General features: G+C 45.0%; 1 protein-coding gene across 2 annotated transcripts in view; it reads right to left on the minus strand.

Annotated features, from left to right (window-relative positions):
- LOC114599785 (uncharacterized) overlaps positions 1-21,289 on the minus strand; it is a 31,215-nt gene extending 9,926 nt beyond the window's left edge. Inside the window, exons 1-3 of one of the 2 annotated variants that reach the window (XM_028735497.2) lie at positions 19,898-21,289; positions 12,936-13,086; positions 778-829 (exon numbers count right to left, since the gene is read on the minus strand). In XM_028735497.2, coding sequence (XP_028591330.2) covers positions 778-829; positions 12,936-13,048 — 165 coding nt within the window. In that variant the 5' untranslated portion in view covers positions 13,049-13,086; positions 19,898-21,289. Of the gene's footprint in view, positions 1-777; positions 830-12,935; positions 14,736-19,897 lie in introns of those variants that run through there. The other variant, XM_077929393.1, reaches the window with a different exon arrangement.
- Between the last annotated feature and the right edge of the window lie 440 nt (positions 21,290-21,729).

Here is a 21,729-nt window from a genome sequence, read left to right on the forward strand (position 1 = left end):
TGTCTCTGTTATACCCAATTGCAATTCAATGTATTCCTGTTGTGTTTTATGATTTTCCTGATATTATAAGTGAGCCGGAACTGGTCTGTGACCATAATAATAAAATTCATTTATTCAGCCCTCTCCCCCATGAATCTGCCTAATCCAGAGGTATAGCTAGGTGAGGCGGAGGCCACTGGGTGCCACACTGCGGGGCCTGCAGCATGCCTGAGCCACACGTCTCTCCTGGGCAGATTGCCTGCAAGATCCGTGCTGGGTATGCGTCTGCCCACTGCCTCAGCCGCCCTACAGCTGAGGTGGAGGCTGCAGAGAGACTCCACGCAGCGCGCCCTGCCTTGGCTCGCCCCGCCCCATAGGCAGTTGGCCCCACCCCCATGGGTGGCTTGCTCCGCCCTTGGCTGCAGGGCATGCGCACTGCCCCGGGCACCCCAGCAACTAGCTACGCCACTGAGTGGGCAGCGGTCCGCATCCCTGGAATTGCAGCAAATGGTGCACGCACACCCAATCAAGTAAATAAATAAAAATACTTAACTAAAAGTAGAAGTGATCAGAATGTTTTCATGCTCGTTGAGGTCACTTGGTTTGACGTTGTGGCGCATTCTAGCGACGCAACTGGCAACCCAACTGAGCAATGGTTTCTGCCAACCAGCCAATCGCATAGGAGTTGCTCGGTCCTGGCTGCCCCTCCCCCTCCAAATATCCTGGCTACATCCATGTGCACAAAGAATGTACTTGTTATCGGGAAAACAAATGTAGAAAGGAAAGAGGTCCACTCACTGCTTCCTCCAGCATCGCTCCATCTTGTGGAATTACTCTGTTCTTCTCTTTCCTGAATGGCAGAAAAAGAGATGGAACAAATCATTCACGGGGCAGTTTAGCACCCTGGTCAGCTGGTGGGAGTACAGAAGGTCCACGTATTTTTGCTGGACTAGATAGTCATCTGATCAGGAGGCCCATTCCACACAATGTAGGAATCAGGCCTTTTCTGTGGTGGCACCGATTCTTTCGAACCCTCTCCATTTAAACACCACACAGATGCTATGCTCTCTATCCCCTTTTCGTTACCTGCTAAAAAAACCCTCCCTTTTTTGGCTAGCCATACAAACTTCTGTCTTTTTTTTTCTTTTTCTTTTTTTATTGGCTTAATTTTTTTTTTTATACAGACAGCAAAACAAAGAAGCCTAAATTAACATTGCCTTCTACCAATAAGAAATAATAATAACAACTATTACAATAATGAAAATACTAAAAGTACATTTACTTCCCCTTTTAAACTTATTCCTTCCAGTAGCACCTTAAAGACCAACTAAGTTAGTTCTTGGTATGAGCTTTCGTGTGCATGCACACTTCTTCAGATACACTGTGTATCTGAAGAAGTGTGCATGCACACGAAAGCTCATACCAAGAACTAACTTAGTTGGTCTTTAAGGTGCTACTGGAAGGAATTTTTTTTGTTTTGACTATGGCAGACCAACACGGCTACCCATCTGCAATTTTAAACTTATATTCTGGTTGCAATATACTACTATTCTATAAGAATCTATTATATCCTTTGAGGTCCCATATATTATTTTATTTCCCAAATTCAACCTAACCCTCCCCTCCTCCCCGCTGCTTCCCTTCACCTGTGTGAGATCTTCTCATCATAATATATATTTTTTCTAGTTGCTTTGATAAAATAGAGTAACATGAACACTGTTAAATTATAATTACTTCTTTTGTCCTTACACGCTTAACAATTGCCTATTAAGGGTTCTGCTTTGACACCATATTTCTTCATGTATTCCCCTACACATTCCCATTCTGTATAGAATTTTTGATTGGAGCAGCCCCTGATTGCTGCAATCATTTTTGCCATCTCGGCAAACTTCTGTCATTTTCATGTCTCCGCATTACACCTCCCCCCCCCCAATAGCATCTTGCCAGAGTGGTGCATGCTCTAGTTATCTCCCGCTTGGACTACTGCAATGCGCTCTACGTGGGGCTACCTTTGAAGGTGACTCGGAAACTGCAATTAATCCAGAATGCGGCAGCTAGACTGGTGACTGGGAGTGGTCTCACTGGCTCCCAGTACGTTTCCGAGCACAATTCAAAGTCTTGGTGCTGACCTTTAAAGCCCTAAATGGCTTCAGTCCTGTATACCTGAAGGAGCGTCTCCACCCCCATCGTTCTGCCGGGACACTGAGGTCCAGCACAGAGGGCCTTCTGGCGGTTCCCTCATTGCGAGAAGTGAGGTTACAGGGAACCAGGCAGAGGGCCTCCTCGGTAGTGGCGCCCTCCCTCTGGAATGCCCTCCCATCAGATGTCAAGGAAATAAGCAGCTATCTTCTTTTTAAAAGACATCTGAAGGCAGCCCTGTTTAGGGAAGTTTTCAATATTTAATGCTGTATTGTTTTTAACACTTGACTGGAAGCCGCCCAGAGCGGCTGGGGAAACTCAGCCAGATGGGCGGGGTATAAATAATAAATAATAATAATAATAATAATAATAATAATAATAATCTTTTTCTGAACTCGGAATCCTCAAATGCTTTTGTGCAGGAGTGGGGAACCCAACCCGGGGGCCACCTTCTCTTTTGGGCAACTTTCTGAGGGCCACATGCGAATAGGGGTTGGGGCAGAGGTAATTGCGTGAAACAGAAGCAACAGATGTGAATCTTGGCTTTCTATAGCAGGCTAGTTTCTAAGCACACTCTTCTCCAAGCAACCAATATTGAGATGGTTAATTTTGCACATGTGAAAGCTTCTGGGTGAACAAAACGCTTGTATTGAAATCAAAATTCTCCAGTCCCAAAATATGGTTCAAAAAGCTTCACTTACAGAACTCAGCTGAAAAACAAATAAAATTACATTCACTCAGTTGCACATTTCAAATACTGCTCCCAGCATAAGGTATCTAAACTTAGCTTACATATTGTCACATATAAAAGAGCTTTATTTGCAAAAGCCGCTAAAAGTATTTGTGCTAGTCACATAAAAGACAACGCTGCAGATTATGCAGAGGACTCAGTTAATTTGATTTATTGTAAATGGCTGCTTGTTTCTGGATTTTTCTTCATAGGTTTTGTTGGATATGCTGGTTTTGTAACTGAATTGGTAATGGTTTTAGTCAAATACAATAAATGATTGATTGATTGAACTTAGTTTACAAATAACTTCATGGAACTTTGTAGTGTCAGGCATAGCCCTATTGGCTTTAGCCCAAACGTAGCAGAGTTTTCCTGCACAGCGAAGAAGCTAGTTGCGGCAGTAATGACAAGTCAGCTAGACTCAGAATAACTATTTACAGGATTTATTAAAAGGAGAAAATAAAACCAGCAGAGTTTCTGCATACAAAACAAAGCAAAATAAATCCTCTCTTTCTCTCTCTCAAAACCATACACAGCACTTCTACTCCTAACAACACCTCACATCAAACTGAGCTAGCAAACCCTTGATAACAGAGTTGAGTGCTGGTCGTTAACCAATCAGAGTAAGTAGTTTCTAGGTCAAGCAGACCTGGGCTTTCTGCCAAGAGTAAATTGACACCAGCTTGAGTTAATTGTGAGAAGCTAGAATCTGCAAGTTTCCCACGAGAACCAATTAACAGAAACTGAACACCCCCTCACAGATTCTGCTGAACAATTAACACCAAATACACCTATGTAGGAGATCATTTTTCCAGCAAACCTAAACCCTTGCACATTCGCTTGTTCTTTATCTTTGCCAGTGGTTTAGTTAATACATCTGCTACATTTTCTTCACTTGATACATAAGTACAGGTGATTACATTGTCTTGTACACAGCAACGTACATTTTGGTATTTTACAGAGATATGTTTGGAACGCGATTTGAAACCCTCTGTTTTACTTAATGTTATACAAGCTTGATTATCAATGTAAACTTGTACTGGTTCTCCACAATTTACATTTAAATCTGCTAACAAATGCTTGAAATAAATCACCTCGTTGCACAATTCACTCAATGCGGCGTACTCTGATTCCGTTGATGACACACTTACAACGTCTTGCTTGCGTGACCGCCAGCTGATTAAAGCTCCACCGACCATTATGACTAGTCCTGTGACAGATTTTCTATCCGGCAAATTTCCCCAGTCACTATCACAGTAGCAACTCAACATTTCATCCTCTGAAGAATTTAATTGTAACATATAGCCAATTGTCTGTTTCAGGTACCTCAGAACTTGTTTTACCCCTTTCCAGGCATTTAGTGTAGGTTTTGAGACCAATCTACTTAATATGCCTACTGCATAGCTAATATCAGGTCTGGACCACTGTGCTATATACAATAAACTTCCAATTACAGAGTGATATACATCAGGATGTTCAAATTCAGGACTCTCATCTATATGAAGTGTTTTTATGAAACCTGGATCCATAGGCACCACTGCCCCTTTGCAATCCTGCATCCTGTATGTAGTCAGTAGTTGTTTAACTTTGTTCTGCTGACTAATTAAGCAGCTGCCATCTTGGGCCCAGCACACTTCCAACCCTAGATATGTCCTAACCGGGCCTAAGTCTTTCACTTTGAACTTACTGGACAATCGTTTGGCAAACCTTTTAGTTTGTTTACCCACCTGCAGCCTACAATCTTTGCCCCCTCAGGCGCTGCTACTGGTGTAAAGACCTTGTGCTCATTCAGAGAGGACATCTCTTCCTCCATTGCCTGTTTCCAGCGCTCTGCCTCCTCTTTTGGTAACTTTAACACCTCCTGAAAACTCTTGGGTTCTGCACTTACACTAAACACATTTGCAGTATCTGGAGAAAAACGCACCGGAGGCACTCCTTTGTTTTGTCTTTTAGATCTTCTGGGAGAAAATTTTTCTTCTGACCCACTTTCCTCCTCAGAACTACGACCTCTCTTTTGTTGCTTAGCAACTGGTCTTTGGCTAACTCCACTTTCTTGAGAGCTCTTATCTGAACTTTCCTCCCCCTCAGACTCTGATTCTCTGTGTCTACTTTCAGAGTCATGAAGCTCCTGGGAAGGTTCAAACCAAACCTCAGTATTGGCATGTAGTCTCTCCCAGCCACTATGTTCACAAAAACTGGCATTCCTGGAGATCACAATGCCATTTGTCCCTTCAGCAAAACGGAAACCTTTTCCCAGCTCCTGGTAACCCACAAACACTAACTGTTTGGTCTTAGGATCTCCCTTCTTCCTCATTTGTTTTGGAATTAATACCCAGGCTTTTGATCCAAACACATGCAAATGGTCAATTTTGGGTTTTTTCTGAAACAATTTAAAGTACGGGGTTGTACCTATTGTTTGATGAAAGAGCCTGTTTTGGAGATAACACGCGGTGAGCATGCTCTCCCCCCAATAAGACATGGGCAAATCAGCATCATCAAGCATGGCAAACATCATATCTTGTAAAGATCTGTTTTTTCGCTCTGCAACGCCATTCTCCTCTGGGGAAAAAACGTTCGTTTTTCTATGCCCAATGCCACGCTTTTGTAACCAATCTTTAAAAGCATTTGACATAAATTCGCCACCTCTGTCCGTCTGAATCCTTTTGAGTTTAATGGACAGAAATCTTTCCACAGATGCCACCCAGCCTTTAAACTTAGTGAACACGTCACCCTTATTCTTCATGGGAAAAACCCAGGAGTAACGCGTGGCGTCATCCACGATTGTTAGTGAAAAGCGCGATCCACCCCTGCTTACAGCAAATGGACCAATTACGTCCATGTGAACCAGCTGTAGCGGTGACTCACTAACTCTGTCACTTCTGGGGTAAGAGACTCTGTGGGTTTTAACCTTTTTACAAACATTGCAATCAAGGTACTTGTTACAACGCTTTAAATTACCCCCATCAGCCAATTCAGACATTTTTAGTACACTTTTCCAGCAAGCATGCCCCATTTTCCTATGCAATAAGTGCACACAGTTGTCATGTATAGCTTTGTTATTCACTGCAGGCTGAGATTTACTGACTACTGCTGCAACTTGAGATCCTGCTTTAAGCCAAAACAAGCCTCCCTCTGACTTAGCAGTGCCTAAAATCTCACCAGCCTTCTTAATAATGCAACTGTCTCCTTCAAAATACACTTTAAACCCAGCTTTTAGCAAACAATCTACAGACATCAGATTGCTCCTTAATGAAGGCACACACAGTACATTTTGCAGACATTCACGAAGACAAGGAACAAAAACTGCACCCCCTGAAATCACTTCGGAAGTACTTCCGTCTGCTAGAGCCACCTGGCTGCGTTGTGCTGAGTTCTTGGAAACAAACAATTCATCTGTATTTACGATGTGGCGAGACGCTCCCGAATCGACCACCCAGACCGCTTGTTTCTCATCAGCAATCTTGACCTCGCCGGTCACCAGCTGAGCCGACTGTTTTCGTTTGAAGAATTTCTTTTTACGCTGCTGCTGCTGCTGATCTCGTCTCTGCTCCTGCACCGGCAACTGAGACTTGACCAACTCCGGACATTGTCGTTTTAGATGCGCTGAAGACCCACATCGGAAACAACGCCTAACAACAAACGCTGACTCCTCACCGGTACGCTGCTTTTGCATCACCTCTGGCACGGCATGAGAACTCCTTCCAAACCGCCCGCCTGTAGAAGCCTCTGCAGCCAACGACCTTTCTTGCCTCTTCTGCCATTCTTCAATCAAACGCCCAGTAACGTAACTGACTGATAAATCATGCTCCTGCATGCCTTCTAGAGACAAAACTAAATTATCCCAGCTTTCCGGGAGAGAACTCAAAATAATAGCCACCTTCTCCTGCTGGTCTAACGCACAGTCTCTTTCCTGTAGCGCAGTAAACTTTAACTGTAAACTGTGTAGGTGTTCCTGCATTGTAACCCCAGGCTGTAACATTGCCTTGTACAATGCCTTGCGAATGAACAGCTTGGAAACCGCTGTCTCACGCACATGGAGTTCTTTAAGTGCTTGCCACACACCTCTAGCTGTCTTGATTCCCCTCACATACGGCAACTGGGAATCTTCCAGCCCCAAGACAATTGTGGCCCTTGCTCTTTGGTCTTTATCGAGGTCTTCATCATCAGGCTTCGCAGGAAACTTACTCACCACTTGCCAGAGACGATCCCTCTGCAGCACTGCCTGCATGCGTTCCGACCACAGCAAGTAATTGGAGTCATTCAGACGCTCAAAAGCCATCTGACCTGGTTGTGAGGCCATCTTGAGAGCGATGTCCCTGGAACCCGGAACCAGCTACTCACGACCACCGAGAGAGAAAACAGGAACCACAGCACCCAGCACTCACACGCTGCAGCTGTTGTCCTTGTGTCCGCTGCGTCACCAGCTCACCACGGTCAGGAACCAGCCAGAGACAACAACCTCTGGAACTACTGGAACCAACGCCGTTGATGCTGACACCACCGCAACTCAGGCTGGCAGCACAATGCCCATAACCTCATGGAACTTTGTAGTGTCAGGCATAGCCCTATTGGCTTTAGCCCAAACGTAGCAGAGTTTTCCTGCACAGCGAAGAAGCTAGTTGCGGCAGTAATGACAAGTCAGCTAGACTCAGAATAACTATTTACAGGATTTATTAAAAGGAGAAAATAAAACCAGCAGAGTTTCTGCATACAAAACAAAGCAAAATAAATCCTCTCTTTCTCTCTCTCAAAACCATACACAGCACTTCTACTCCTAACAACACCTCACATCAAACTGAGCTAGCAAACCCTTGATAACAGAGTTGAGTGCTGGTCGTTAACCAATCAGAGTAAGTAGTTTCTAGGTCAAGCAGACCTGGGCTTTCTGCCAAGAGTAAATTGACACCAGCTTGAGTTAATTGTGAGAAGCTAGAATCTGCAAGTTTCCCACGAGAACCAATTAACAGAAACTGAACATAACTTGCATTCTGAGCTAAAAACCCTTCTCCGCTGCAGCCTCTTTTAGCTTTTTGCTGGAGAGAGAGACAAACACATCCATTCTCTTCAGTGCCTTAGAACAAAAAGGCACCACACCCAACATGCCTGCAGATTAGCACATGCATAGACTGGAAATGCTCTGTTTTTCTGCAACTATGAGCTCATCCTGTGACTAAGCCACAGAAATACAGCCCCTCAAATGCTTAATGTAGGCTTTTCTCTAACTTCATGAAACTAGATGTTAATTGGAAACAAACTTGTAATACAAGCAGCATGTAATAGGGGAAGAAATGGAAATATCTGAGAGAGTGTGGAGCCAGTTTTTGGAAAAAAATGTGCTGAATTAGTTTTAATTTGGCACTATTGTGTTATAAATGTGGGAAATGAATAAAAACTAATTGGCAAGAAATTTCCAAGCATGCTTCACAGTATATAGTATATAGACACATTATATACCTTCCATTTAAATGCACATTAAAACCAGGGGCGACAACTTGAATAAAATATTGAGTTTTGGAGGGGAACTTGTATTGAATTTGTTTTAATTTGGCACAGATGTTTTATGAATGTGGGAAATGAATAAAAAATTACATAATTGGCAAGAAATTCCCAACCATGCTTCACAGTATATAGTACAGACACATTATATACCTTCCATTTCCATGCACACTAAACCAGGGGTGACAAATTGAATAAAATTTTGGGGGAGGGGGCCAAGTAAGCCCTACTCTGCATAACTGATCACATGACGCAGTGAATGGACATCATTTATGACAATGCCCATCAAATTTTGGGAGGGCCAGACCTCTTGGCTGCTGTGAGTTGGCTCCTGTGCACTAAACCTCCACCTCCATTGTTCTGCCCGGACACTGAGGTCCAGCGCCGAGGGCCTTCTGGTGGTTCCCTCACTACGAGAAGCCAAGTTACAGGGAACCAGGCAGAGGGCCTTCTCTGTAGTGGCACCCGCCCTGTGGAACGCCCACCCACCAGATGCCAAAAAGAAAAATAACTACCAACCTTTTATAAGACATCTGAAGGCAGCCCTCTTTAGGGAAACTTTTAATGTCTAATAGGTTATTGTATTTTAGTGTTTTGTTGGAAGCCGCCCAGAGCGGCTGGGGAAACTGCTTGCTTCCTTCCTGTCACGTGTTCCGTCCAGCAAAGGGGCTCCTTGCCTCCGAAGGCATTAATTTTTCTTCCTCGCTCTTCTCCTTTAGCAACTAGTAGTAACTGTAACTAGTAACTAGTAAAGGTAAAGGTAAAGGTACCCCTGCCCGTACGGGCCAGTCTTGACAGACTCTAGGGTTGTGCGCTCATCTCACTCTAGAGGCCGGGAGCCAGCGCTGTCCGGAGACACTTCCGGGTCACGTGGCCAGCGTGACAAAGCTGCATCTGGCGAGCCAGAGCCGCACACGGAAACGCCGTTTTCCTTCCCACCGGAGTGGTACCTATTTATCTACTTGCACTTTGACGTGCTTTCGAACTGCTAGGTTGGCAGGCGCGGGGACCGAGCAACGGGAGCACACCCCGCCGTGGGGATTCGAACCGCCGACCTTCTGATCGGCAAGTCCTAGGCTCTGTGGTTTAATCCACAGCGATCGGCAAGCCCTAGGCGCTGAGGCTTTTACCCACAGCGCCACCCACGTCCCTCTAGTAACTAGTAGCAACTAGTAATAACTAGTAGTAACCTAGACAGCATCTTAAAAAGCAGAGACATCACCTTGCCAACAAAGGTCTGTATAGTTAAAGCTATGGTTTTCCAGCAGTGATGTATGGAAGTGAGAGCTGGACCATAAGGAAGGCTGATCGCTGAAGAATTGATGCTTTTGAATTCTGGTGCTGGAGGAGACTCTTGAGAGTCCCATGGACTGCAAGAAGATCAAACCTCTCCATTCTGAAGGAAATCAGCCCTGAGTGCTCACTGGAAGGACAGATCCTGAAGCTGAGGCTCCAATACTTTGGCCACCTCATGAGAAGAGAAGACTCCCTGGAAAAGACCCTGATGCTGGGAAAGATGGAGGGCACAAGAAGAAGGGGACGACAGAGGATGAGATGGTGGGACAGTGTTTTCGAGGTTACCAGCATGAGTTTGACCAAACTGCAGGAGGCAGTGGAAGAGAGGAGTGCCTGGCGTGCTCTGGTCCAGGAGGTCACGAAGAGTCAGACACGACTAAACGACTAAAGAACAAGAAGTAACTGTTCAACGTACCAAGCCGTCCAGACCCTGAAGGATGAACCGTTAAAAAATTCACCAGATAAGAGCTGCCTCTGCCAGAAGTTGGAGCCTGCAAAGTGCCGTTTGGCAGAGAGGGCTTTGCACGGGCATTTTGGGGGGACGGGGACGGGACCAGGACCCTATTTGGCCCAGCTATGAACCCAACTGGTCCAATGTGATTCTATAGATTGGATTACTGCAATGCATTCTGCGTGGAGCTCCCCTTGGCACTACAGCTCAGAGGCGGTTTTCAGGGTGCACAACTGGTGCAATGACATTGGGCGCCTCGCTGCGTGGGAAGCCACAGTACAGTGGTACCTCAGGTTACATATGCTTCAGGTTACAGACTCCGCTAATCCAGAAATAGTACCTTGAGTTAAGAACTTTGCTTCAGGATGAGAACAGAAATCGTGCTCCGGCGGCAGCGGGAGGCCCCATTAGCTGCTCTGGTTCACCAGACTCTGGGGTTGCGGCGCTCATCTCGCTTTGTTGGCCGAGGGAGCTGGCGTACAGCTTCCGGGTCATGTGGCCAGCATGACTAAGCCGCTTCTGGCGAACCAGAGCAGCGCACGGAAACACCGTTTACCTTCCCGCTGGAGCGGTACCTATTTATCTACTTGCACTTTGATGTGCTTTCAAACTGCTAGGTTGGCAGGAGCAGGGACCGAGCAACGGGAGCTCACCCTGTCGCGGGGATTCGAACCGCCGACCTTCTGATTGGCAAGTCCTAGGCTCTGTGGTTTAATCCACAGCGCCACCCGCGTCCCAGTTGAGATATATATATATATATATATATATATATGCAGGTTTTGGTGTCCTCGGGTGTCTTCCCGTGTAAAAGTTGGGGTGTCTAGGCGACGTTTCGACGAGGTCTCACTCGTCATCTTCAGGCTGGTGCTTTCGGCTTCTTGTTACTGGAACAGAGCAGGATCTCAGTGTTTGAGTTCCTATAAATACTGTTGAGGGGTGTGGTGTATAGCCTCCAATGTTCTGGGCCGAGAGGAAGTTCCCAGGCTAGTGTGCCTTTTCTTCTTTTGTTCCTTAGTTGCTTGAGGGATATCTTGAGTGATTTCTTGAGTGATATCCTGAGTACCACTTAGGTGGGTCATTAGGTGTGGATTAGTTGCTAAAGCCTTTGTGTCTTGACCTCTTGAACTTTGTGAAGAGTTTTTCTGAGAAGATGGCTGTAGTTGTGCTCTGGCTTGGCTTCGTGTATAGGGGCGAGCTGTGGTTTTGTGGCCTGTGCCAGCCAGATCTGTGTAGGGATTGCAGGGGGGTGCAGCATCCGGAGGTGCCATCATGGTTTGGCTACTGGATGGTGTCTGTAATTTATCTGTGGAGAGGGTCTGGGTTTGGGTCTGGTGTGGTTGATTGGTGATGGCGTTCTGTGTGCCTCTGGATCTGGTGTCAGTTTTTGTGGGGAGGGCTAATTTCCAGATGTCTGGCAAGCGGGATGTGTCGTCACGCTTGTTCATGTTGTGAGGGTGTTTCTCTATCTCGATGGCTTCCATGATTATTCTCTTGTGGTGATGTTCCATGTTAGAGAGCAATTTGGAATCTGCAAAATTAATTTCGTGTCCTGTTTCTTTCATGTGTTGGAAAAGAGAGGAAGTTTTTTCTTCTTTTTTGACGGCATTCTTGTGTTCTGCGATACGTGCATTTATTCGTCTGTTTGTTTGTCCAATGTACGTACATTGGACAAACAAACAGACGAATAAATGCACGTATCGCAGAACACAAGAATGCCGTCAAAAAAGAAGAAAAAACTTCCTCTCTTTTCCAACACATGAAAGAAACAGGACACGAAATTAATTTTGCAGATTCCAAATTGCTCTCTAACATGGAACATCACCACAAGAGAATAATCATGGAAGCCATCGAGATAGAGAAACACCCTCACAACATGAACAAGCGTGACGACACATCCCGCTTGCCAGACATCTGGAAATTAGCCCTCCCCACAAAAACTGACACCAGATCCAGAGGCACACAGAACGCCATCACCAATCAACCACACCAGACCCAAACCCAGACCCTCTCCACAGATAAATTACAGACACCATCCAGTAGCCAAACCATGATGGCACCTCCGGATGCTGCACCCCCCTGCAATCCCTACACAGATCTGGCTGGCACAGGCCACAAAACCACAGCTCGCCCCTATACACGAAGCCAAGCCAGAGCACAACTACAGCCATCTTCTCAGAAAAACTCTTCACAAAGTTCAAGAGGTCAAGACACAAAGGCTTTAGCAACTAATCCACACCTAATGACCCACCTAAGTGGTACTCAGGATATCACTCAAGAAATCACTCAAGATATCCCTCAAGCAACTAAGGAACAAAAGAAGAAAAGGCACACTAGCCTGGGAACTTCCTCTCGGCCCAGAACATTGGAGGCTATACACCACACCCCTCAACAGTATTTATAGGAACTCAAACACTGAGATCCTGCTCTGTTCCAGTAACAAGAAGCCGAAAGCACCAGCCTGAAGATGACGAGTGAGACCTCGTCGAAACGTCGCCTAGACACCCCAACTTTTACACGGGAAGACACCCGAGGACACCAAAACCTGCATACCTATACCCGTGAAAATCTACGAAAGCATATATATATATATATATATATATATATGAGACCAACTAAGTTTGTTACAAAAGCTTATACCAAGAACAAACTTAGTTGGTCTCTAAGGTGCCACTGGACAATTTTTTTTTTTTTTTTTTATATGCTTTGAGGTTTGTTCATTTTCCAATCAAGAGGCAGGTAAATTGTATGAACGAAATGAATGGGATTTTGCAGAACCTGGAGGCCCCAGGCACTCTGTCTGGAGAAGGCTTGCCACTTAAGGGTGAGAGCAGCTCAGATGCTTACCTCCTGCAGAGTGCACAGAGGGCCAAGAGACAGGCGGTTAGGCCAACCAGGGAGATGACAAGGAACGAAGGGAAGAAGCCATCAGCGCCCGCTTCCTCCAGGGATGGAGCCATCAGTGGATTCCCCTGCGAGACGCACTTGGCATAGGATGCTGTGGAGGAGAGGATGCAAAAAGGACCATCAGACTCCCGGGTTGCAGTTTGCCTCATTCATTCATTCTGCCTTATACAGAATCAGACCATTGGTCCACCTGGCTCAGTACTGCAATAATAACAACAATAATAAATTTTTATTTATACCTCGCCCTCCCTGGCCAGAGCCGGGCTCACGGCGGCTAACACCAATAAAATCAAAGGAAAAACATAATAGGGGGAAAAGAGAAGGAGGAGGAACCAATTTAAAATACAGGTTAAAATGCAATTTAAAATGCAGCCTCGTTTTAAAGTAGCCAATAAATCAAGACCATAAGGGGAGGGCAACATAAGGGTCAGACTGAGTCCAAACCAAAGGCCAGGCGGAACAGCTCTGTCTTGCAGGCCCTGAGGAAAGATGTCAAGTCCCGCAGGGCCCTGGTCTCTTGTGACAGAGCATTCCACCAAGTCGGGGCCAGTACTGAAAAGGCCCTGGCCCTAGTTGAAACCAATCTAACCTCCTTGAGGCTCGGGATCTCCAAAGTGTTGTCATTTGTGGACCTTAAGGTCCTCCGGGGGGCTAGATTTACTTGGTATTATAGGTCAGGACATTAATAGGCAGGATGTTAAATTGTTTTTATATGCAACAACAGTGGCAAAAGTGTTGTTAGATCAGGAATGGAAGCAAGAAGAAATTCCGATGAAAGTAGAATGGCAGATAAAATTAACGGACTACGCAGATTTGGATAAAATGACAGGAAGGATTCGAAACATGCGGGACTAGAGATTTACAGAAGATTGGAAGAAGTATGCGAACTATTTGAAGGGCAATTGTAACCAACAAATTACACTAGTAGGACTACAGGAAGTTATGTAAAGAGAAAAATATGAAATGTGGCAAAGTAGAAAAAGAAAAGAGATATCAGTTATGAGATTTAAGTGTAATAGGGAAAGTAAGAAATGTATATTAAGAGATTAGATTGGAAAATTTTCAGACAGGATTGATGGAAGTAAAAAAAATTGTATAAGATGTAAAAGTGTGTTTAATTACTGTTGAAAATGATATGTTAAAAAGCTAATAAAATTTATATATATATAAAAAGAAAGGTTCCTTCTTGCAGGCTCTTAACGAAGCATGCAAAATATCACGGGCCTCTTGCAGGTTGCACTCTGGTTGGCAAGGGGTTTCCTGTGCCTCTGAGCCACAGGGCCTGCAAACCCGAAGGAGCTGTCGCTGTATCGCCAAACTGTCAACCACCGCTGAGCTGTGGTCTCTGCTGCTCCCCGTGTTGCAAACAAGGACGACCTGCTATGTTCATGCGCTCAAAGGTCAAACGGCACACAGGAAGCTGAGTGTGACATTCGCCGTCAGGCTCTCCCTAACGTGACTCTCTTTGTTTCCAGTACCGTAAGAACAGAGGCAGATTTAGGGCATCGCGGGGGCCAAGGACACACCTTCCCACTTCCGTCCCAAAGCCTAGTTAAGTCCTGGGCTATACAGCTGCAAATAAAAGGTTTTAAGTGTGTTTTAAGTGCAGTATACAATGTGACACTAGATGGCGATGGTGAGCCTTATGGAAAAGTCAATGTATTCTTTAAAAAAACTATAACATACATCAAAATCATCCTATTAGTTATACATAACAGTGTATACTTTTGTCCCTACTCATTTATCCTAATTTTCCCCCCTCCCTCCCTCCCCTTTAACCCCTCCCCCCAAAAATTGTTCTCTCTTCTGATCTTTAACCATGTGCACAGATTATTCATTCTAATTTGGATGCTTGGGTTGGCTTCCCCCCGTGCTATCCAATTCCTATAACTTGTCCATTTATTCAAAATCTTTTGACATTTGTTTTCCCATGTATCTTCCGCCATTACCCGTTCAAATATATCAGATTGTATATATTCAAAAACATAGTCGTTCTATTTTTCTATTGTCCATTTATCCTTTTCTTTCCATCCTGATGCAATAACAAGCATACCAGCTAAGATCATAATTTTATACCAATCTTGCTCTTTTCTTTCTATTTTACTATTCCCCAGTATTCCTGAGATAAGCATTTCTCTATTGACTTCTGTCTTAACCTGAAATACATCAGAAATAACCTTTATAATCTTTTGCCAATATTCCTTTACCCAAATGCACTCCCACCACATATGTGCATATACCCCTAACTCTTGACCGCAGTGCCAGCACTTAGGACTCAATCCTTTAACTATGTATGCCAGTTGTGCCGGGGTTCTATACCTTTTCAATAGGAATTTCTTACTTAATTCTTTACATTTATCCATTTTTATTTTATCTGTACTCCTCATCATCTCTTGGACCGTATTCAAATGAAACAGCCCTTCCCGCTCCCATTTATTCTGTATTATCCTTATCATCCTTTCCTTATTTCTTATCATTAATTTATATGCACAGGGCGCCATATTGCCAGGCTCTGCCCCTGATAAGAACATAAAAGGAGCCGGCTGGATCAGGCCAATGGGCCAGCATCCTGTTTTCACAGAGGCCAACCAGATGACTGTAGGAAATTCGCAAGCAGGATTCGAACTCAGGAGCACTCTTGCCCCTCCTGCCGTTTCCAGAAAGCAATATTCAGAAGCATCGCTGCCTCCAACTGTGGAAGCAGAAGAGAGCCATCGAGAACCCTCTCCGCCTCATTTGTGATTATACCTAAAATCACAAACGATATTCCTGGAAATCAAAGGAAAGTATTCCTCTATGCGACAACAGCTGCCAGTCTTAAGTACTGAAGTTCTCACCCTGGGCCAGCAGATACTGTAGATAGTTATGCAAATAAGGGATCGAAAGTGACGTTCAGTGATTGGATAGTTTTAAAAAGTTGTTACAGTTACGTTGTACTGGAGCTCTATATAAGCAGGCTGTCAGAATTCTTCAGTTCAGTTCTGTCCTGGCCTGTGAATAAACAAGAGCTGTTTGAAGAATCGCTGTGTCGTCTGATATATTCACCCACAATTTAACAGCCAGGACGCTCATAGAAAAAATTGGAAAGGAAAAAAATTCCATCCATGAAAGAATGGCAAATTAAAATTTGTGAATATATAAATCTGGCAAGACTCACAACATTCATAAGGGGACAATCAGACCAAAAATTATTAAAAGAATGGGGATGTGCTAAAGAGTATATGAAAAAACATTGTTCTGGAGTAAGCATATCGGTATGTAATGAACGAAGCTTTGCAGGGTTAAAGAAAGAGAAAAATGGTGTAAAAAGTATAAAGATAGAAGTAACAGAAGTAATCTACATTAGACACAACAACTTAGAAAGAGTAAAAATTTTGAGGTCTTAGAACAAAGGAAGGAAGTCAATATGTGTATATGTATGTAATGACTAGATTAAAATGATGATATGGTTTTATTTGTAGATGTGTGTGGTTTTTTGTATGCACTGCAAGGAGGCCTTTATTTTATCTGTCCTGGATCTTACATCATTCAGCTTCACTGTCCACAAGTACCAGTTCGATTATGCCATTTATAACCTCATAAATTTCTAGCATGTCGCCTCTTCCTTCTCTTTTCTTCTCCTAGTCTACAGACCCTCCAAGTGCCCTTGTTTTCCAGGGACGGTTCCGGATTCACAGAATCCATCTCGGTTTTTTATTTGATTCCTGAATGTCCCCCTTTTCCTTACGGCGTCCGTGTTTTCATTGGAGAAATGTTGGAGGGGATGGAGTTATCTGACCCCCACAAGCCATCTGAAGGTAGCCCTCTATGGGGAAGTTTTAAAATGTTTAATGTTTTTATTATGTTTTCATATATGTTGGAAGCTTCCCAGAGTGTCTGGGTCAACCCAGTAAGATAGGAAGGGTATAAATATAAAATTCACAACAACAACAGAATTTCAACAGAAGTAGCTCATAAAGTTCATAAAGTTCTTGCTACTACTATGCTATAAGATCCACTGTCCTGTATCATATATGAGTTTGTACTACTGATGAAGCCTAGGACGGCAAAACAAAGCTAATACAGTGGTACCTCGGGTTAAGTACTTAATTCATTCCGGATGTCCGTTCTTAACCTGAAACTGTTCTTAACCTGAAGCACCACTTGAGCTAATGCGGCCTCCCGCTGCTGCTGCGCCGCTGGAGCACGATTTCTGTTCTCATCTTGAAGCAAAGTTCTTAACCTGAAGCACTATTTCTGGGTTAGCGGAGTCTGTAACCTGAAGCGAATGTAACCTAAAGCGCCATGTAACCCGAGGTACCACTGTATTCCAGAAATCCTTGTCTTTGTGAAAGGATTCTGTGGAACTGCAACCTTTCGCATGGATCGTTGGACTCTATGAACAGACAGGTGGAATAGACATTTTCACATATATGGACCTTAGGCATAAACTTAGAGAATGAACCACTGGGTCTTCTACATTTTTCATTGACCTTTATGACCTACTTTTGTTGAAATCTACAATTCAATACAATGAATAGTATATATTATTTTTTTCAAACGTACAGCCGGTTACGTCTTGTGTGTTTATTGAATATGTTTCACGTAACCAGAGCTTTGTTGTTGCTGTTTTGTACATTCCCAACAGCAAGGGCTGGCCGGCTGGGCTCCCTCACCCGCTTGCTTGCTTGCTTGCTTGCTTATTCCAAGGCTGCCTCAGTACCCGGCAACCAGCACTCCCTGGCCAACCCCAAAGGCACCATTCGCCTGGGGAGTTTGCAGTCAGGGCTACTGCTGCAACAAACAGCTGTGCAAGCCTTTGGGAGGCAGAGATGCGAGAGGACATCAGAGGAAGGAGGGAAGGAAAGAGGGACAGAGGCCAGTGTCGCCCACAGCACCCCTGACCATCCTTCAAGGCACCCCAAGGTGCCATGGTACATGGGTTGAAAACCACTGCCATAACTAACCTGGGCCCTGTTACCTAAAACAAACCCACTCAAGTCTCGCCACAGCCTGATGCTTATCAGCTTGCGGTGACACAGAGGCGGAATTTTTCAGTGTTTGCCCCAGCGTTACAAAATGCAATCCCTGCTCCATCGGTTTGGGCGTTTTGATGGGTTTTGAAGACTTACCTGCTTATGGAAATTCCCTTGCTCTCTCAACCAGTCTCGTGTTTTAATTGCTGTGTTTTAAAGGGATTGTCTTACTGTATGATCTAATTGCAGGTGCTTCTATTTAATGTTTGTGCAACTGGTTTTTACACTTTGAAAACTACTGGGAAGCCTTTTTTTAAACTGAACAACACATATATTTTATTTTCTTGACCTTGTTTTTTTGTTGCTGTGAGCAGCTCAGAAACTACTTTTGTAAAAGGAAAGGGAGATGAAGTCAAATGAATTTTTAAAATGCAGTTAGAGGGCTAGCATCGCAGGATATTGATGCCCCAAAGCTTATGCCTAAAGCAGCCCATGGTCCCATCAACTCATCTCCTCCTAACTAAACGAAGTCACAGTCGCTGCCCCTCGTGAAGATGCTGGGGTTGGACTAGATGACTCATTGAATCCCTTCTAACTCTACAATTCTGACATTAAAACAGACTGGATAACCCAACCTCTCGTCCATAGAGACTAAAGATCAAGAAACATTTATTGATTGGAATTGTGTGATAGCTTAGTCGGTAGAGCACAAGGCTCTTATAATAATAATAATAATTTATTATTTATACCCCACCCATCTGGCTGGGTTTCCCCAGCCACTCTGGGCAGCTTCTAACAAAATATTAAAATACAATAGTCTATTAAATATTAAAAGCTTCCCTAAACAGGGCTGCCTTCAGATGTCTTCTAAAAGTTTGGTAGTTGTTCTTTTCTTTGACATCTGGTGGGAGGGCGTTCCACAGGGTGGGTGCCACTACCGAGAAGGCCCTCTGCCTGGTTTCCTGTAACTTGGCTTCTCGCAGGGAGGGAACCGCCAGAAGGCCCTCGGAGCTGGATCTCAAGGTCCAGGCAGAACGATGGGGGTGGAGATGCTCCTTCAGGTATACTGGACCAAGGCCGTTTAGGGCTTAATCGCAAGGCTGTGGGTTCGAGCCCAGCACTGGGTGAAAGATTCCTGCATTGCAGCAGATTGGACTAGTTGAGCCTTCCAACTATAATTCTATAGTTCCAGGGTACCCCTCCTCTTATAAAAAAGCTAGTGGGACATATGTGATTCTTCCCCTCCTTCTAGTCTCACAGCAGGATTTTAAGCTTCAAAGAGCATAAATTTAGGGCGCTTCTCTCACTCTAAAGCAGCTCTCGCCAACCTGGTGTCCTCCAGATGTTTTTGGATTGCAACTCCTGTCACCCTCAATCACGGGGTTGTCATGGCTGGGGAGCACTGAAAGCCCAAAACATCTGGGGGATGTTGGAGGATGCTCTAAAGCATTGCCACCGATGTCGTATACATCAATGGCAATTATATCCCCCCCAACAAGGAACGTAAGATGGCAACATAGCTCCTGCCCTCCTCATTTGCTCCCCACAACAACCCTGTGAGGTAGGCTAGGCAGAGAGGAAGGGACCAGCCCCCACCCCAAGGTCACCCACTGAGCTTCATGGCCGAGTGGGAATTTGAACCCTGGTCTCCCAGGTCCTAGACCAGCACTCTGATACACCACACTGGCTCTCCTGAATCGGCTGAGCCTTTCACTCCCTCCGCTGCCAAGTCCAGCTTACGAGGCAGAGAGCCACCTCTGAAAACGGAACGTGCTCAATGCATTGCCTGGCCCCTAACGGGACGGGTGCTGGGGGCAGCAGCATTTCAGCACGTTTCCTTGGAAATAAATCTCCTGGGATGCTCATCCCAAGCCAAGCGTGCCCAGGATCACAGCCTTAAGACAACTTTTAGAGGCGCGGAGAACCGCCACAGTTCGGGTTACTTACTTTAGCAGTGGGGGGGACAGAGGCGGGCAAAGGGCATCTCTTGAATAGGCCCCAGCGATCGGAATCCCTTGATCGTTCGGCTTGGCCTCACCGTCTTCTAGAATAAAAGGTCAGGTCCCAGCTTTCTGGGTGGCTGCAAGCAGCTCGGTCGCACGGCTGACTTTCCCAGGGTGGGTGGCTGCCTCTGAGCGGAGGCCACATGCGCCCTGTGGCAGAGCCGGCTTCCTGCCCGCATCGCCCAACTGCACGCTGCTTTTCAAAACCAAAAAAATGAAAAGCAAAAGTACCAGCGGCAGGTAGATGAGACCAGAAGTGTGCTCCACTCCCCACCCCCTTGTGGAACATCTCAGCAGGGCCTCATTCCTGTGGAGGGTAGGTTTTTCAACGGCCGAGGTACATGAATGGAACTTCCATGTGCAGCCGCAGTGTATCTCTGAAAGTCAGCTGCTGTGAGGGGCGGGGTGTTGTTCCTTTCCACCTTGCCTATGTGCTTCCCAGAAGTGGCTGGCCAATAATAATTATTATTAATAATAATAATAATAATAATAATAATAATAATAATAATAATAATAATTTATTATTTGTACCCCACCCATCTGGCTGGGTTTCCCCAGCCACTCTGGGCGGCTTCCCACAAAGATGAAAAATACATTAAAATGTCACACATTAAAAACTTCCCTAAACAGGGCTGCCTTCAGATATCTTCTAAAAGTCTGGTATAGTGGTACCTCTGGTTACGTACTTAATTCGTTCCGGAGGTCCATTCTTAACCTGAAACTGTTCTTAACCTGAAGCACCACTTTAACTAATGGGGTCTCCTGCTGCCGCTGTGGCACTGCTGCGTGATTTCTGTTCTCATCCTGAAGCAAAGTTCTTAACCCGAGGTAATATTTCTGGGTTAGCGGAGTCTGTAACCTGAAGCGTATGTAACCCCAAGTACCACTGTATTGTTTTTCTCTTTGACATCTGGTGGGCGTTCCACAGGGCGGGCGCCACTACCGAGAAGGCCCTCTGCCTGGTTCCCTGCAGCTTTGCTTCTCGCAATGAGGGAACCACCAGAAGGCCCTCGGTGCTGGACCTCAGCGTCCGGGCTGAACGATGGGGGTGGAGACGCTCCTTCAGGTATACTGGGCAAAGACTGTTTAGGGCTTTAAAGGTCAGCACCAGCACTTTGAATTGTCCTTGGAAACGTACTGGGAGCCAATGTAGGTCTTTCAAGACCGGTGTTATGTGGTCTCGGCAGCCACATATAATATAAAAAAACCAAGATGCTGTGTTATGTGGACACGTGGTTTGACCCAGCAATTGCGAGTTAAATTAAGAGCTCTGTGCAAGTAACCTCATCCTATTTCAGGCCAGAGGAAGAGATTATTTCACTGAGGTTCTCCCATGCTTTCTGGGGCCAAAGAGGGGCCCAGTATTATTCGGTGGGAAGGAGAAGTCTCCCATATGAAAACCTTTCCCAAGTAATATCAGAGCATCACAAACCACCCTTTAAAACATGTTATCTACCACACATAAATGTAGCCTGAATACTTTATTGTGGATGCAAAATATGAGGTTCCTTTCCAGAAATTGGTTCTTCTTTTGTAAGGAACAGATAACTAACAGACGGACAAAGTAACCTTTAGTTCCCACTTACTAAGGGTGGCAAGCGAGGGTGGTCTAAGGAGTGAATTACGACTGGCACAAAACCTGGGGAATCAGGACTCTTGCTTCCATTCCCCAATTGGGAGCTTCCCCATGAGAACTAGAAACCTGCTCAGCATTTAAGAGCAGGAGAAGCTGGTGCTTCCAATCTTCCATAATGCTTCAGGCATAGCATGTGCCCT

The sequence above is a fragment of the Podarcis muralis genome, chromosome 5, assembly GCF_964188315.1.
Source record: "Podarcis muralis chromosome 5, rPodMur119.hap1.1, whole genome shotgun sequence".
Lineage (NCBI taxonomy): Eukaryota > Metazoa > Chordata > Lepidosauria > Squamata > Lacertidae > Podarcis > Podarcis muralis.